At 41.9% G+C, this 18,746-nt stretch overlaps 1 protein-coding gene across 6 annotated transcripts in view; it reads right to left on the bottom strand.

Moving 5' to 3' along the window:
• Nucleotides 1-18,746, bottom strand: part of NRK (Nik related kinase) — a 408,966-nt gene that overhangs the window by 62,625 nt on the left and 327,595 nt on the right. For all 6 annotated transcript variants that reach the window (XM_056540621.1, XM_056540624.1, XM_056540622.1 and 3 more), the window contains 3 exons: nt 17,707-17,877; nt 2,841-2,958; nt 2,262-2,420 (listed from right to left, as the gene is read on the bottom strand). In XM_056540621.1, the coding sequence (XP_056396596.1) occupies nt 2,262-2,420; nt 2,841-2,958; nt 17,707-17,877 (448 nt within the window). The remainder of the gene's footprint in view (nt 1-2,261; nt 2,421-2,840; nt 2,959-17,706; nt 17,878-18,746) is intronic.

The raw sequence follows: 18,746 nt of genomic DNA, 5'->3' as shown, positions 1-18,746 counted from the left end.
CGTGATGACGACGATGGAGAGCCCCGGCGATGCAGGGGATCCCAAGGAGTATGCTACGGAGCCGCGAGGACAGATGAGTGATCGTCAGCGGACCACACAGGGCACCGTAAACGGCTATCCGGTGGCAGCTGAAGCAGTCTGCGCTGACGGATAGCCGTTAATGTGATGGCCCCGACATACAAAAGCATCGTATGTTGATTCTGCCTTTAACATGCGATGGCCTCTGAGAGGCCATCTTATGTTGAAATGATCGTATGTCGAGGCCATCGTAGGTCGGGGGGGTCACTGTATATATATAATGCTATAGAAGAAGAGGAGCGCCGTGATAATAATATTGCCCACAAATGTGCCAGTACCTAATATGACACCTGAGTATTCCTGGAATATTCACACAACGGCGCATGCGCATACGCATACGTACCCACGCATGCGCGACAGAAAGCAGATAACCCACGTCGAGCAATCACGTGACTCTTGATGTCTTCCGGCTGTGATCGGATACTGCGGCACATGCCCACACGGTTTGTGTACAAACACAACGTATTCCAGAAGGAAAAGAAGCTGATTGGATATGCACGTTTATGTCAGCAGGTGAGTGCCGCCTTGAAAACCGGACTTACACCGGACTTTATACATTTTGATGCAAGGTATATTATCACTGGACTTGATATCACTGTCAATGTGTTTATATTGCACGTATAATGGCATGATCTTGTATTTCACACTGATATAAGTGACCGATTGCGGTCTTTTGAGTATGTTTATACATTGTTTTCATTTGTATTGGGCACACCCCCCTCATCTGCATGTGTAATTAGGGGGCCTATTTATATGCACTATGCTTTGCCATTCACTATTCTTGAGAAAGGCTTTATTGTTAAGCCGAAACGTCGCTTTTCTTCACAAATGTGTGAATAAAACTACATTTGATTTCTTCACTATAAGAGTGCCGCTTCTACTTCTATTGGATATGTATATATATATATATATATATATATATATATATATATATATGCAATTCATATGGATATGGATATATAAGGTACTGTATGGTCACTGTATTAACAGAAAAAACTTGATTTCTTTGTACATTTTGGCTATACCTAGGCTTATAGCAATGGGGTTGTCTCTACATGGTGACATGTTTGCTACTTTATATTGAAGATAACACTATATAGCATGATATTGTGTGGATCTGTTTCATTCTTCCTATGTAATGTTTTGGCTAAACATATCACTTTAACATTTCTGGATGAGTACATGCCTTTGTATGCAACAGAAGCCTGTACAGTGGTCCCTCAAAATACGATGGTAATCCGTTCCAAATGGACCATCGTTTGTTGAAACCATCGTATTTTGAGGGATCCGTGCAATGTAAAGAATAGGACAGTGGTCTACAACCTGCAGACCTCCAAATGTTGCAAAACTACAACACCCAGCATGCCCGGACAGCCGTTGGCTGTCCGGGCATGCTGGGAGTTGTAGTTTTGCAACATCTGGAGGTCCGCAGGTTGAAGAACACTGGTATTGGAGGTTATACTCATGTGTCCCCGCCGCTCTGGACCGTCACCACTCGTCACCGCTGGCCTGGATGTCGCCGTCCATCGCTGTTGCCGCGTCCCCGGGGTGTCCCCGACGCTCCGGCAAGGCCTCTGCTTCCCCGGCATCCTTGCTCTCCGTCGCCACCATCACGTCGCTACGCACGCCGCTCCTATTGGATGACGGGACGGCGTGCGCAGCGACGTGATGACGTCAATGGAGAGCGCTGACGATGCAGGGGATCCCGAAGAGGACGTGCCGGAGCCCCGAGGACAGGTAAGTGATCGTCAGCGGACCACACGGGGCACCGTAAACGGCTATATGGCGGCAGCTGAAGCAGTCTGCGCTGCCGGATAGCCGTTTATGCGCTGACCCCGATATACAAAAGCATTGTATGTTGATGCTGCCTTCAACATGCGATGGCCTCTGAGAGACCATCATATGCTGAAATGATCGTATGTCGGGGCCATCGTAGGTCGGGGGGTCACTGTATTACCACCTAAGCCTCAGGAGGATGCGATGGCTGCTCAAGAAATTGCACAGCTTTAAAAGTGAAAATCAGAGTAACATTTTTAGGAACAAGATTGTAAAGTCTGTGCTATCACTTACTGCCAGGGAGGTTTGAGGGAAACATTGTGAAGCAAAGAGAGATGGCACTTCATTATAGTCATTTACAAAAGGAATATTTCGATTGCGATAGATGCTTAATCCGTTATACTCACCCCAGAGAGCAGCGCACAGGATCTCAGAATTGAATTTCTTTTTGTACTTCCGAATCTCCGGGCTGTCACTTTGAGGTCGAATATTTGTTGGATTAACATTGACAACTGATCCTTTCCTTGCATTTTCTCTGCGGAAAGGCTCAACTTTTGTGCCACTAGCTAAATGTAAAAGACAAGGGCAAGTTAGATAGAACTTACGACTTATGTAGAACAAGTAAATTTTTTAAAACACCATAGTAAACTTATACATTTTACATGCAGAAACTGTCATTTATTCATGCTTTGACATACTAAGAAATTTATATTATGGACGGACGTCTTAGAATGCGCTGGGATTGTTACTAGCTGCATTTGGCTATATTTCACCAGCCTTTTGGACCTCACTTTGAGATTTGAACCACAGATGCTACAGCGTATCTGCATTGTTAATATGCATGTCTTATGGGCTGCAGTAAATTTTCCCATAGGCCATGAATCACTGCATGGATATAATCTGAATGAACAGTTTTATTATACGTTTGATTTGAAGTTTGCACAAATTATCTTTTGCAGAACGACATCTTTCTCAAATGTACTCACGGGAACATAGAGGGCTTGTAGGGGGCGAGAACTGGAGCAGCCTTGGGTCAATGAATGCACTAAATGATGTAGTGGAAGAGGAGCTATTTTTTGGCTGTGGACTCTCTCCATTTGGCACCTAAGATAATTGGAGATAAAAAATACAGTTAAATACAATTACTGAAGTAATTTACATGGTTCTCCTATTTATTTTATGAAAATTGTTGAAATACTGCCTTAAAGGGGTACTCCGGTGGAAAAAAAATTTTTTAAATCAACTGGCTCCAGAAAGTTAAACAGATTTGTTAATTACTTCTATTTAAAAATCTTAATCCTTCCAGTACTTATCAGCTGTTGTATACTACAGAGGAAGTTCTTTTCTTTTTGAATTTCCTTCCATTCTGACCACAGTGCTCTCTGCTGACACATCTGTCCATGTCAGGAACTGTCCAGAGTAGGAGCAAATCCCTATAAAAAACCCATCCTGCTCTGAACAGGATTGACTTCCACTGATATCAATGTAAAAACCAGCTTGCTAATACGCAACAAGGGTTGTGTTCCCACATGCTGGTGAATGCACCCCTAAGCATTCACCTGTGGTCATGCAATATTGCCAGGATTAGTGAATGCATTCAGTCTTGGATTTGGACGCATGCATTCACCATCATTTTGAAACGCAGCCTGAGATTCAATTCCATATAAATTATTTCCAATAATTAATTAGTGCTCCATATGCTTTATTGGGGAATTGCACCAAACATAAAGAAGATCCAATGTCGTTGTACTGGTTGAAAAAATACTAAATGTAAGGCTATATATATATATATATATATATATATATATATATATTTTATGGAATAGTCATGCTGGATGGCTACTATGACAGTGAGTCTGTTTTTACAATGTCCCCATAATCCTTCTTAAAAATATGTGAATGTCATGTTCTATATGTTTCTGTATGTAGCATTTGCCTGAACTTGTTCTGCTCCTTCTCGCATGGGAGATACACCTATGCCATTTCATCTTAGTTGAGCTACATATGCACGTGTACGGAGGAGACCTAATAACTATGTATAAATATATCAGGGGACCTTACAGAGATATCTCCCATGACCTATTTATACCCAGGACTGTATCTATAACAAGGGGGCATCCTCTATGTCTTGAGGGAAGAAGGTTTCTATACCAGCACAGACGGGGGTTCTTTACTGTAAGAGCAGTGAGACTGTGGAATTTTCTGCCTGAGGAGGTGGTCATAGTGAACTCTGTAAAAGAATTTAAAAGGGGTCTGGATGCATTTTTGGAGAATAACAACATGGATTCTAGATCTATATGGACAGAAGGTTGATCCTGGGATTTATTCTGATGCCATAATTGGAGTCGGGAATGATTTTTTTTTTACCTCACGTATGAGTTTTTTTTTGCATTTCTCTGGATCAACTCAGTAGGGACTCATTAGGGTTATAGGTTGAACTTGTTGGACTATTGTCTTTTTTCGACCTTATAAACTATGTTACCATGAGTTGAGAGGCAACTGCTAACTTCCTATACAGTGGTGTGGTGATCCACGGTGTCCACGGGGTGTAGCTGTGTAGGTGGTCGGGCAAGATGGTATTAAACCCTGGGGCAAGATGTTATCAACCCCTAGGGTTCGTGATGCCAGAGTGGTTTTTGGGTACCGGGACCACACGAACGGTATCTCCGCTATTCCAATGGCTAGGTAGTGAAAGGAGAGTTCACAACCAGTTATGGTTTAACGGAGGCTTTACTGAGTTAAGGCAGATGGAATTATCTTCACAGCTAGGCCAGATTCCCAAAGAGTTGGCCAGGAATCCAGAAGGACCTCGCAGCTTGCTGGGGCCAATTAGACATGTAATAGAATTTACATAATTATCTTGCGGCTTGACAATAGGCTGGACTTGACTATGGGTAGTGACAGCAGACAGACTTTTGACTTACTGGAATGACTGTAGCTTTGCGGCCTTCCAGATACTGGTCACTAGCACTGAGATCTGTTTGCTGTGCTCAGTAGCAAGAGGATGAGAGTGAGAATTTTAATGGCCACCCCTTTATATAGTGGGGGCTGGACTAAAGCCCATTGGTCCCGCTGCGGGTCATAGGTTAAGCTGGTGCTCTCTTGGTAACATCATGTGACAAAATAACATGTAACATTTCACAGGTCCTTTAGATGACATTACTGGAGTCCTCCAAAGGTCCTTTGTACTAACTATACATAGGTATACTGACCATACATACAGTTCAACAAATAACACTATAATAACAGCAGGGGAGACACTGCAGGAGAGCCCCCAGGTCACTGAGGGACTCAACCTGAGAGGGCCTAAGTATAGTGCAGGACCATGTCCTTCACTGGGACATTACAGTGGTAGCTGTATATGTTATGTTAAACAGAATGTTGTCTCATTTTAATTGTAAATCTGTTTTTATTTTTGCAAATATTTATTTATCAGATTTTTTAAGATATGCAAAAAAGTTTATGTACTACCTGGTAAAATGCATCTTGTAGCAAACTGGGTAATGACTTATAACAACCTATAGATGTCACTGTCATGACAGGTATTGACGAAGAGGTTCAACCTCTAGCTAATAAACCAAAGTATGCCAGCAACATAGCAAACTAAACCAAATTAAACCAAATCAGTTGTTTTTTTTCACAAGTAAAGTTTATAAAATTCAGAATAGGTAAATTAATGTTTAGCCTGTGACTCTTGTGCAGCCAATTTTGCATTATGTAAATGAAATATTTTCCACTTAATTGTAAGACTTAATTTTTTAAGACACTTTGAAAAGGGACTTTATCAATACTTAAACCAAAAAACCAGCTCAAAAAGTCGCAAATAGTTTCACAAAATGAGATATGCACAAATCTTTATGCCAAGAAAACTGGGATGCATCTGTATTTTTTTTTTTTTTTTTTTAATGATCATGCAATGTCTTTTCATACAATATCCCTTCATTTCATATACTGATTTAACTTTATTTGCTAATAATTGATCATTACACCACTAGGTGTCTCACTTCCCTGCAATCTGCTCTTCACTGCCTGTTGTAAGGCTCAGTGCATCTCTAGTAAGACACAAAGACAGAACATAGGGAGTGAAGGATCATGTCTGTTTGTTCCAGTGGTACCGTGCTGTTCCTGACAGTGAAATGACCTTCTCTATCATCTCTGATCGCTGATGTGTTTCACTACTGTATGTATACAATGTTGCTTTATGAATGTATTCCCCCTTACTTTTGGCTGGTCATCACCATCATCCACAGCAGCAGTTGAGTGCTAAGTGTAACCCCATCCATCCTTATTGTGCTGCTGCGGTTTCTTTCATTTTTGCTCACATTGCCCCTTCTCCCTCCACTTGCTATCTATAGTACTGTTCTGTGTAAATTATTGGCCCAGCACAGTGCCAGACTGTTAAGTTATTGTCTGTAGACAAAAAATAAATAAATAAATAATTGATATGTAGCTGTTGGCAGAGTAAAAATAAAAAAGACACATAAAGAGTAGCTCCCACCATCCTTTTTTCTTTCTTTTTCTGTCCCTGCCTATTGCTCATCTATCCCTAACCCCCTCCCTGACTTCATTTTTTTTTTTTTACTATATTAAAAATGCCTTTTTGTCTGCCTGGTAGTGTGCTCACTTACCAGGCAGACTTCCCCAGCAGGTGCGACGTCAATGATGCTTGCTGGGGGGGGCCGACTTCCGCCCTTAGTTCACCTATACAGGGTGCCTCCAGCTGTTTCACCACTACAACTCCCAGCTTGCCCTGACATCTATTGGCTGTCAGGGCATGCTGGGAGTTGTAGTGGTGAAACAGCTGGAGGCACCTGTGTTGAAAACAAAAACTTTATGGCCATGGCGCAACCCCGCTCCCCTCCTGTGTTGAAAACCCCGAACCCCGCTCCCCAACCCGTGTTGAAAACCCCGAACCTCACTCTCCCCACCCCCCGTGTTGAAAACCCCGAACCCCGCTCTCTCCCCAAGACATACCCTAGTGGTAGCAGCAGTGGCGTGTAAATGCCGGGAGGCGGACCAGCGTGTGAGGCCAGGGAGCCAATGCGCTCTCAGCGCTTGCTTCCGCCTGTCTGATTCAGCACAGGATGAATGAATTAGGACCGATTGCCCGGCTGGCATCGGTCTGAATTCAAGCGTGATGTCACACCAGCCTGCAGCCGGCCATTAGGAGGGAAACCCCTAGTGGCCGGTTTTCAAAATTAAAATTAACTATTTTAATAAAAATAAAAAATATTAATGGATCTATATTAGATATATCTTGTAGTACATAAGTACTACAACATATAAAAGAAAAAGTTTTGTGACAGTGCCCACTTAAGGGTTAATCCAACATGAAGTCATTAGCTGTCCCTGGTTTCCACAGACAGTCCCCAGATTGAGGACACTGTCCCCAGACATTTTGTGTCCCCTGCAGTGTCCCCAGGTCCAGGGTCAGTCCCAGAAATCAGAGGTAGTTCTTCCATTAGGCCACTTAGACTGTACTGTGACATCACATTGTGTATTATCTGTATTGTACAGGTATAATGTGCATATAGTATTGTCACTATGCTGGGATAATATGCACAGTGATGTCACAGTACAGGTTTAATATGCACAGTGATGTCATAGTAAAGGGTTGATATGCACAGTGATGTCATAGTAAAGGGTTGATATACACAGTGATGTCACAGTACAGGTTTAATATGCACAGTGATGTCACAGTAAAGGGTTGATATACACAGTGATGTCATGTTACAGTATGAACTAGTACTGTGATGTCATGATGCACATCATTTATTTGAGCATGTTGACTTGTGTTGTACTTTTTATTGAGCAAGATCAAGAACACAATAGGCCCATGCCCTGGATGTTACAGGTCTCTAGCAACACTCCTGTTCACTGCTCTTTTTCGTTGTCCGTGCAGTCAGCCCCCCCCCCCCCTCCTCTGGGTTCAGTCTGCCTCAGGCAGTGGAGAATGGTGTCAGTGTCCTGCTGCTCTTTCCAGCTGCCTTGGGCATCAGCAGTGTTCTGTCATAGGAAAGATGGTTGCCCATTTCTGATGCCTTTTTCACAAGCTATAGATTCCAGTGAAGAAGATGGTATTTATTTGTGAAAACACAGGTCATCAGGCAATAAGGTTAACACTTTCCCCCTAACACCTAAATGAAGCAAAATTTTGTAGCATCATTCAACACTGAGTTGTTCTGCCTCTTCTGCTCCTCCACCTTAAGCCCCACCCTCTTGTCCCCAGATTTCATTTTAATCATCTGGTCACCTTAGAAGGGTATTCCAGGAAGAAAAAAAAAGAATATATCAACTGGCTCCAGAAAGTTAAACAGATTTGTAAATTCTATTAAAAAGAAAAATCTTAATCCTTACAGTAGTTATCAGCTGCTGAAGTTGAGTTGCTTTTTTCTGTCTGACAACAGTTCTCTCTGCTGACACCTCTCACCTTGTCTCAGGAACTGTCCAGGGTAGGAGCAAATCCCCATAGCAAACCTCTAATGCTTTGGACAGTTCCTGGGACAAGCAAAGGTGTCAGCAGAGAGCACTGCTGTCAGACAGAAAAGAGCAACTCAATTTTAGCAGCTGATAACTACTGGAAGGATTAAGATTTTTAATAGAATTAATTTATAAATCTGTTTAGCTTTCTGGAGCCAGTTTATATAAAATATATATATAAAAAAGATTTTTCCTGGAATACCCCTTTAACCCAACAAGACTATGCAGGTATAAAATCTTTTAAAACATAATTTATGCTTCAACGAAACCTTAAAGGGGTATTCCAGGCAAAAACTTTTTTTTATATATCAACTGGCTCCGGAAAGTTAAACAGATTTGTAAATTGGGACAATGTAGAGAAAACCGCACTCACCCGATCAACGTGCACAGATTCTTTATTCCGTTGAACATCAACATAGAACACAGGAGGACTTATGGTCGGCAGGAACGCCAGGGAACAGGAGGTGTTGTTACAGCTGTTTCACGGAACACAGCCCGCTTCGTCAGACTACACCCTCTGATGACGCGTCTCAGGTTAAATACACACCCACGATTACGTCAGCAGAAGGGTGTTACACACAGGTAAGTGATTTAAAATCTTACAAAAGTAGAAAAATCTTTAAATCAATACCCTCTACAAAAATCTATGACATATATGGACTTCTATTTATAAAAATACACTGAAATCTAGCTTATCATTAAGTCCAAGATTACCTTGGGCATCCGTGCGCAGGATGAACTCCGCCTCCGTACGCAGTAGTAGCTTTTTCCTATCAATCCCTTCTTTGGGCATTATTCTCTTTATCCCAAAGAATTTTAATGCGGCTGGGTCATTATTATGAGTGGTTTTTAGATGTTCCAAGACCCGAGGGCACCCTTTTCCTGAACGAACTGAATAAAGGTGTTCTCTAAATCTGATGTTTAGCGATCTTGTGGTGCTACCTATATAGTAGCGGCCACAGTCGCAAAACATACAGTAGATAATATAATTCATTTTACAATTGATGAATTCCCTCACTTTGATTTGTACACCTCCAATGGTGAAAATTTTACCTACTTTGAGTTTAGGGCACCATTTGCAGTTCCCACAGCGGAAATTACCACATATTGTGGGGCCGCTTAGCCAGCTCGAGTTCTCCTTACTGGAATATTTACTGCTAGTTAGGATGTCACCTAGATTTGTAACTCTTTTGTAGGAGATGAGGGGTTTATTATCAAATTGTGCAGATAAAATAGGGTCACTCTGGATTAAGTACCAATGCTTGTGAATACTTTGCTTTATCTTCTCAGCCATCGGGCTGTGTGTGAATGTAAAGCAAAATCTTCTATTATTGTTTTTCAATTTATGCTGTTTTTTTTTAGAGTTTTTTAAACCACTATTTTGTAGAAGGGAATTTCTGTCTTGTCTATTGGCCCTATTGTAAGCTGTCTGTAGAATTGGAGGTGGATAACCTCTTTCTAGTAGTCGTGCAGTAAGTTCTTTAGCTTGCTTTTCAAAGCTACTCTGGGTATCGTTTATTCTGCGCAAGCGAAGAAATTGCCCATAGGGGATGGCGGTTTTGACGTGACCCGGGTGGTAACTCCTATAGTGTAGGAGAGAATTACCCGCCGTCGGTTTCCGGTAAGCCTCTGTGGGCAATTTGTTTTCACTAATTCTTACCAAAACGTCTAAGAACTCTATTTCTTCTTTGCTTGACTTGCTAGTGAAGCTGAGAAACATATTGTTATTAGTGTTAAGCCATGTAATAAAATTTGTGAACTCTGTTCCCGTACCTGTCCAGGTTATTAGGACGTCGTCCACAAATCTTACATAACTGGCAATCATCTTTCTGAAAGGATTAATTTCTGAAAAAATCCATCTCTTTTCCAAAAAGGCTACATAGATGTTTGCCAGGGTACATGCCACCGGTGTGCCCATGGCAACACCGCTTTTTTGTGAGTACCATGTGTTATTGAATTGAAACACATTATTGGTAAGGATGAGATGTAAGGCTTCACAAATAAATGTGATGTAAGAATCACTTTTATCCGAGGACACCAACAATTCCCTCACACATTGAATTGCTATACTTTGATCGATGTTAGTGTACAAACTTTCGATATCAATGGCTCCCAGCAAATAGTTGGGCTGCCACTGTATGTCTTTCAGAGTTTCGAGGAAATGGTTGGTGTCCTTGACCATATGTGGGATTTCTTTCAAGATGGGGTGTAAGATCCAGTCTATGTATTTGGAAAGGGGTTCCATTAGAGACCCCACCCCGGAGACGATAGGTCTCCCGGGTGGGGTCTCCAATGTTTTGTGTATTTTTGGTAGAAAGTACCACCCTGGATATGTTGGTGTAGTGGGGAACAATTTTGTGGCAGTGGAGTTTGAAACTGTCCCCGTCTCTACAGCCCTTCGTAAGAAGGACTGCAGGCGTGAGGAGAGCTTAGGTATAGGGTTGATTTCTAGGACCTCGTAGTTATTTTTATTCGACAATTGGCGATTGGCTTCGGATAAATAATAACTTTCTCTCATCAACACAATATTCCCCCCTTTGTCAGATTTTTTGATAATAATACCTTTTTGTGATTGAATCCATTTTAGTGCTTCTTTTTCTTTTAAAGTAAGATTGGGGCTGTCTTGTGGGTACATGAGTGCTTTTATATCCTCCATGACTTTATGTTGGAACATATCTAGGTTATTACCTGGTGCTATGGGGGGGTTATAGGTCGATTTTATCCCACCAGAGAAAAAGCCATGTTCCGGCGGATTGCTGGTCATAGCTTCGCCCTCGGGTCTTGGAACATTTAAAAACCACACATAATAATGACCCAGCCGCATTAAAATTCTTTGGGATAAAGAGAATAATGCCCAAAGAAGGGATTGATAGGAAAAAGCTACTACTGCATACGGAGGCGGAGTTCATCCTGCGCACGGATGCCCAAGGTAATCTTGGACTTAATGATAAGCTAGATTTCAGTGTATTTTTATAAATAGAAGTCCATATATGTCATAGATTTTTGTAGAGGGTATTGATTTAAAGATTTTTCTACTTTTGTAAGATTTTAAATCACTTACCTGTGTGTAACACCCTTCTGCTGACGTAATCGTGGGTGTGTATTTAACCTGCGACGCGTCATCAGAGGGTGTAGTCTGACGAAGCGGGCTGTGTTCCCGTGAAACAGCTGTAACAACACCTCCTGTTCCCTGGCGTTCCTGCCGACCATAAGTCCTCCTGTGTTCTATGTTGATGTTCAACGGAATAAAGAATCTGTGCACGTTGATCGGGTGAGTGCGGTTTTCTCTACATTGTCCCGATTGTGTCAAGCGATATGTGCCTTCTCTAACCAGCACCCCGACATAGCACACACCGTTCAGTCTCTACCCATACCTGAGAAAGCGGATACCTATTATCCAGTAAACTGCCTTCACCTGCATAGCAGTGCCGGACTCATACTCTTTCTACCTGCTTTAGTATATCTTGGAATTGCTTTCCACTTAAAGTCCAGAGCACGCTGCATTATACAAGGCGACCCGTCTCAAGGAATTATACTATATACTGCAATAGTACTTCGATCCGAGATGGAAATGGAAACCGCATCAGGGTCTTTAGAGACAAGTATGAACACAGACCAAGCCATCAAGGCAGGCCGGCAGGACGCGGGAGCATTTTTTACCCTCTGCAACGACTTGGACTCATTACAGTTCACAAGCACTAAAAACTTGGAACAGAAAATCAGCCAACTAGCTGAAAAAGAAATGAAACTCTTTTGGACTATCAATTCTCTAAAATCATATAAAGATTGCAAAAGGGTCCCTAGAGGCCTTAGAAATTATAAGGAACCCTCCCAATACCTCGATGACACCGAATTCATACATAAATGGTAGCAACTTCACCTGGATTATTCAATGAGTATGTTAATCACTATCCTGGAAAGGAATGAAAAGGAATACGCTTATGTGTCTGAAGCCCTTGGAAAAGCTAAAACAGAGCTGAAAACTCGTCTATCAGAACCGCAAAGACAAGTCTTCTTAAAACGACTAGATACCAAACTTCTAAATCTTCAAAGTACTCTTAAAGAAGAAAAAAGAGATAAATATCTGAGAGACAAACAAGATTTTGAAAGTGGGAAAATATTTGTAAAGAAACCGAACATCCCGAGAGGAAAAAAACCACGTAACTACACCAATAAAGGCAACAATAATAATAAAAAATATCGTAAGAAAAATGAACGCACAACCTCCGATTTCATGACCACAGACTCGGACTCTAGTGATCCAGAAATAGTAACCCCTGGCAACCCATCCAGCACAATTGCAAAGGGGCACCCTTTAGAGTCAAGACAAGAAGCGGAGGAAAAAAGAATAGGAAAAGGGGGAGCAGAAAAAAGAAAAAAAGTAACGTGGAGACAATAAAGGACACTCAAGAGGCCACTACCACCGAACCCTCTGCTTATACGGACATTACCCCCCTTGAAACCCTCTCCAACCATATCCCCTATAACAGCCATATTACCCCGAATCTTGCTACCATAGTAAACCTCACGGACTTGACTTTGAATGATGATGTTACATCTCTATTACAAAAAGGTCTAAATTATTGCCCAACTAATGATTTTGATTTAGTGTCCTTTGAGGTAGATTTATTCAAAAGCATGCGTAAATTGAACCTTAAAAGAGTGTTTGCTAGCAAAGATAATAATACCTTAAAGAAAGAGGGAGATATTCCGATACAAATAAGCCCCTTGGGGTTTAGCCCTCTTATTAATCCTAGCACTTCTGAAAATGAATGTTTGTTAGCTTTGACTGAACTGTTGGGGGCCAATGATGTCATTATAGGAGAAACCCCTAAAGGCGAAGCTATGACCAGCAATCCGCCGGAACATGGCTTTTTCTCTGGTGGGATAAAATCGACCTATAACCCCCCCATAGCACCAGGTAATAACCTAGATATGTTCCAACATAAAGTCATGGAGGATATAAAAGCACTCATGTACCCACAAGACAGCCCCAATCTTACTTTAAAAGAAAAAGAAGCACTAAAATGGATTCAATCACAAAAAGGTATTATTATCAAAAAATCTGACAAAGGGGGGAATATTGTGTTGATGAGAGAAAGTTATTATTTATCCGAAGCCAATCGCCAATTGTCGAATAAAAATAACTACGAGGTCCTAGAAATCAACCCTATACCTAAGCTCTCCTCACGCCTGCAGTCCTTCTTACGAAGGGCTGTAGAGACGGGGACAGTTTCAAACTCCACTGCCACAAAATTGTTCCCCACTACACCAACATATCCAGGGTGGTACTTTCTACCAAAAATACACAAAACATTGGAGACCCCACCCGGGAGACCTATCGTCTCCGGGGTGGGGTCTCTAATGGAACCCCTTTCCAAATACATAGACTGGATCTTACACCCCATCTTGAAAGAAATCCCACATATGGTCAAGGACACCAACCATTTCCTCGAAACTCTGAAAGACATACAGTGGCAGCCCAACTATTTGCTGGGAGCCATTGATATCGAAAGTTTGTACACTAACATCGATCAAAGTATAGCAATTCAATGTGTGAGGGAATTGTTGGTGTCCTCGGATAAAAGTGATTCTTACATCACATTTATTTGTGAAGCCTTACATCTCATCCTTACCAATAATGTGTTTCAATTCAATAACACATGGTACTCACAAAAAAGCGGTGTTGCCATGGGCACACCGGTGGCATGTACCCTGGCAAACATCTATGTAGCCTTTTTGGAAAAGAGATGGATTTTTTCAGAAATTAATCCTTTCAGAAAGATGATTGCCAGTTATGTAAGATTTGTGGACGACGTCCTAATAACCTGGACAGGTACGGGAACAGAGTTCACAAATTTTATTACATGGCTTAACACTAATAACAATATGTTTCTCAGCTTCACTAGCAAGTCAAGCAAAGAAGAAATAGAGTTCTTAGACGTTTTGGTAAGAATTAGTGAAAACAAATTGCGCACAGAGGGTTACCGGAAACCGACGGCGGGTAATTCTCTCCTACACTATAGGAGTTACCACCCGGGTCACGTCAAAACCGCCATCCCCTATGGGCAATTTCTTCGCTTGCGCAGAATAAACGATACCCAGAGTAGCTTTGAAAAGCAAGCTAAAGAACTTACTGCACGACTACTAGAAAGAGGTTATCCACCTCCAATTCTACAGACAGCTTACAATAGGGCCAATAGACAAGACAGAAATTCCCTTCTACAAAATAGTGGTTTAAAAAACTCTAAAAAAAAACAGCATAAATTGAAAAACAATAATAGAAGATTTTGCTTTACATTCACACACAGCCCGATGGCTGAGAAGATAAAGCAAAGTATTCACAAGCATTGGTACTTAATCCAGAGTGACCCTATTTTATCTGCACAATTTGATAATAAACCCCTCATCTCCTACAAAAGAGTTACAAATCTAGGTGACATCCTAACTAGCAGTAAATACTCCAGTAAGGAGAACTCGAGCTGGCTAAGCGGCCCCACAATATGCGGTAATTTCCGCTGTGGGAACTGCAAATGGTGCCCTAAACTCAAAGTAGGTAAAATTTTCACCATTGGAGGTGTACAAATCAAAGTGAGGGAATTCATCAATTGTAAAATGAATTATATTATCTACTGTATGTTTTGCGACTGTGGCCGCTACTATATAGGTAGCACCACAAGATCGCTAAACATCAGATTTAGAGAACACCTTTATTCAGTTCGTTCAGGAAAAGGGTGCCCTCGGGTCTTGGAACATCTAAAAACCACTCATAATAATGACCCAGCCGCATTAAAATTCTTTGGGATAAAGAGAATAATGCCCAAAGAAGGGATTGATAGGAAAAAGCTACTACTGCGTACTTTTGTAAGATTTTAAATCACTTACCTGTGTGTAACACCCTTCTGCTGACGTAATCGTGGGTGTGTATTTAACCTGCGACGCGTCATCAGAGGGTGTAGTCTGACGAAGCGGGCTGTGTTCCCGTGAAACAGCTGTAACAACACCTCCTGTTCCCTGGCGTTCCTGCCGACCATAAGTCCTCCTGTGTTCTATGTTGATGTTCAACGGAATAAAGAATCTGTGCACGTTGATCGGGTGAGTGCGGTTTTCTCTACATTGTCCCGATTGTGTCAAGCGATATGTGCCTTCTCTAACCAGCACCCTGACATAGCACACACCGTTCAGTCTCTACCCATACCTGAGAAAGCGGATACCTATTATTTAGTTAACTGCCTTCACCTGCATAGCAGTGCCGGACTCATACTCTTTCTACCTGCTTTAGATTTGTAAATTACTTCTATTAAAAAATCTTAATCCTTCCAATAGTTATTAGCTTCTGAAGTTTTCTAACTGCTCAATGATGATGTCACGTCCCGGGAGCTGTGCATGATGGGAAAATATCCCCATAGGAACTGCACAGCTCCTGGGACGTGAGTCATCAGAGAGCAGTTAGACAGAAAACAACAACTCAACTTCAGAAGCTAATAACTATTGGAAGGATTAAGATTTTTTTAATCAAAGTAATTTACAAATCTGTTTAACTTTCCGGAGCCAGTTGATATATAAAAAAAAGTTTTGGCATGGAATACCCCTTTAAGTAATGCCAGCCCTTACAGTGTTGTCTCAAATCATTGCTGTGTAGGAGGAGAATTCACGGAGGAAATATAAGGTCGTACTTAATTTCAGCAGTGTGAGGTAGTGACTGTCTATGCTGCCAAAGGGACTGCTGCAAAGGTTGCAGACACTGTATGGCTATGTTCGCATGATGGAATTTCCGTGCGGAATTCCAATGCAACATCATTTTAATAGGATTCTGTTTCAGAATTTCTGCACTGGAAACATCGGGCACGGAAATTCAAATTCCGGTGTCTGCAGAAAGAATAAACATGGCTATTCTTTCTGAGCACTCTGCAGGAAAATTCATTGTCGTGAGACTGAGTGGTCCTAGTTCTGCCGGTGCTCCGCTGTCAGGGGAATTTCCGCACAAAGATTTTCCATGCAGATATTCTTACGTGTGAACATAGCCTAAGACAGAGCAGTGGCTGGTGCAAGACACTTAAAGGGGTACTCCGGCGCTTAGACATCTTAATCCCTTTCCAAAGGATAGGGGATAAGATGCCTGATCGCGGGGGTCCCGCTGCTGGGGACCCCTGTGATCTTGCACACCGCACCCCGTTAAAATCAGTCCCCGGAGCGTGTTCACTCCAGGTCTGATTATTGTCGATCACGGGGCCGGAGCATTGTGACGTCAAGGCTGTCACAAAAAAAAAAAAGTCAAGGCTGTCACGGCCCCTCCCATAGGCTTGCATTGAGGGGGGCGTGATCGAGAGTAGTCAGACCTGAAGCGAACACTCTCCGGGGACTGATTTTAACGGGGTGCAAGATCACAGGGGTCCCCAGCGGTGGGACCCCCGCTATCAGGCATCTTATCCCCTATCCTTTGGATAGGGGATAAGATGTCTAAGCGCCTTTAAAGACAAAGTGAGACACTTTCTGATTGGTCACAGGCAGAAAGAGTGCCTGCCTAGAGTCAGATAAAATAGAGTACAGAGTGTTTATTAATCCTGGGTCTACTGCAAAGTCTGTCCTCCAAACTTACCAGGAGGACACTGCAGCTCCATTCACTCTTAGAGAGTTGCTGGAGATAACTGAACAGTGCTATCTCTTCCAGATCCTATAGAGATGAATAGAACAGTCCTACATTCAAGTATCCAGGACTCCTTTCCAACAAGAGACTTGGGACGTTCACTAGATTGGGGAGTCCCAGTAGTCAAAATGAAGCAGCATGCATGACCGCTACTCTGTTCTGGGGTGAGTCTTGGGACCCCGTTCATTTACTCCCCCTGCAGTCATGCACTTATATCCTATCTTGTGGATAGGGCATTATTATGATCATGGGTTAACCTCTTTAATGATAGATCTGCCTTGTTATGCGATAGAATTACAGTGGTGGATGGCTCACGTCAAAACTAAACAAAGTTGCCATTAAGGAGTCTTACAAAGTTGGGTAGGATATCTTTTTAACATTTTTAATAACTTGAATTTATCTTTCCTATTTAAATTTTTTAGGGGATGTATTCTTTTAATTGCTAAAATTATATTTTATATTTATGGATTTATATTTCCTATTGTTTATTTTACAAGGGCATTTGTTCTTTAAATTGCAAAAAAAAACAGAAAAAAAACACCTTACAGTTCTGGGATATAAGTGTTCTGTACTGACTGTATCTGCTCTGTTGAAAATATATTAAAAAAAATATATAAAAAGGTACAAAAGGTGACCTACAAAAGGGAAGTCAAGTGATCATTCTCTCGGTGTCTTTCTTGTTTGGGTGAACAAGCAGTACAGGACATAAAACATAATGATTTCACCTGATCATTCAGAGATTTGTTCAGGGGCCGGTGACTTTTTTCGGGAGTTTTGTGCTGATGCACTGAAGTCTCTGAAGGATGGCTTTGTTGTAGGAGATCTGGCAGGAGATAATTTTGATTGTAGGAGCTCCAGAGTCCTTCATTGCTGCTACAACTTTGCTGTTCCGCCGCCTGTTAACACATAATGCAGCAGATTGAAATATAAACTAACCTGGATCCCTGTACACTAGGAAAGATAAATCTGTCATCATTCCAACAGAAATGAAATCTGTGGCAAAGACAAATGACGGAGCAGAGGACTATTCGCTGTACATGGCAGCCAAAACGACCTTATTTATTATGTAATGAAGCTATTTCTCATGTGTGTCACTAATGCAGAGATTTGGATGTACACTTAGCATGATATATAAGATAACACGGGATACACGGAAAAATGTAAATGTGAGAGAAGTAAAATGAATCCTCCTCCTGGCGCAGGTTCACCCGAGCTCACGCGCCATAATATTCTCACATCCGTCATAGAAAGGGACAAGTCTTGTCAACCTCCTACTCACCCCTTGAAGAGTACTGTGGGGAAGATTTATCAAAACCTGTCCAGAGGAAAAGTTGCCCTGTTGCCCATGGCAACCAATCAGCTTGCTTCTTTCATTTTTAACAAGGCCTCTGCAAAATGAAAGAAGCCATCTGATTGGTTGCTATGGGCAACTCCGCAACTTTTCCTTTGCACAGGTTTTGATAAATCTCCCCCTGTGTGTCTGGTTTCCTTCTATCTTTTTTTTTCAATGTTGTACATAAGGAAACAGTCCTATGCAAGTTCACACCACTTACACTCACTGGCCACCTTATTGTAGGGCTGGGCGGTATACCGAATACCGAAATTCATACCGAATACCGAAATTTTTGTGCTGCACAATATGAATTTTAACCCATACCGCAATAGCGGTTTGGCCCCTCCCCCTCAGGAATTAATTAATCTGCCCAGCACTGCGCTGTCCCCACATCGGGGAACTAATCATATGTAACCTGCGAGCGCTGTTCTG

The sequence above is a fragment of the Hyla sarda genome, chromosome 9, assembly GCF_029499605.1.
Source record: "Hyla sarda isolate aHylSar1 chromosome 9, aHylSar1.hap1, whole genome shotgun sequence".
NCBI classification, from domain to species: Eukaryota; Metazoa; Chordata; class Amphibia; order Anura; family Hylidae; genus Hyla; species Hyla sarda.
The sequence above is the reverse complement of the archived record's forward strand: the minus strand, read 5'-3'. Positions and strand labels throughout refer to the sequence as shown.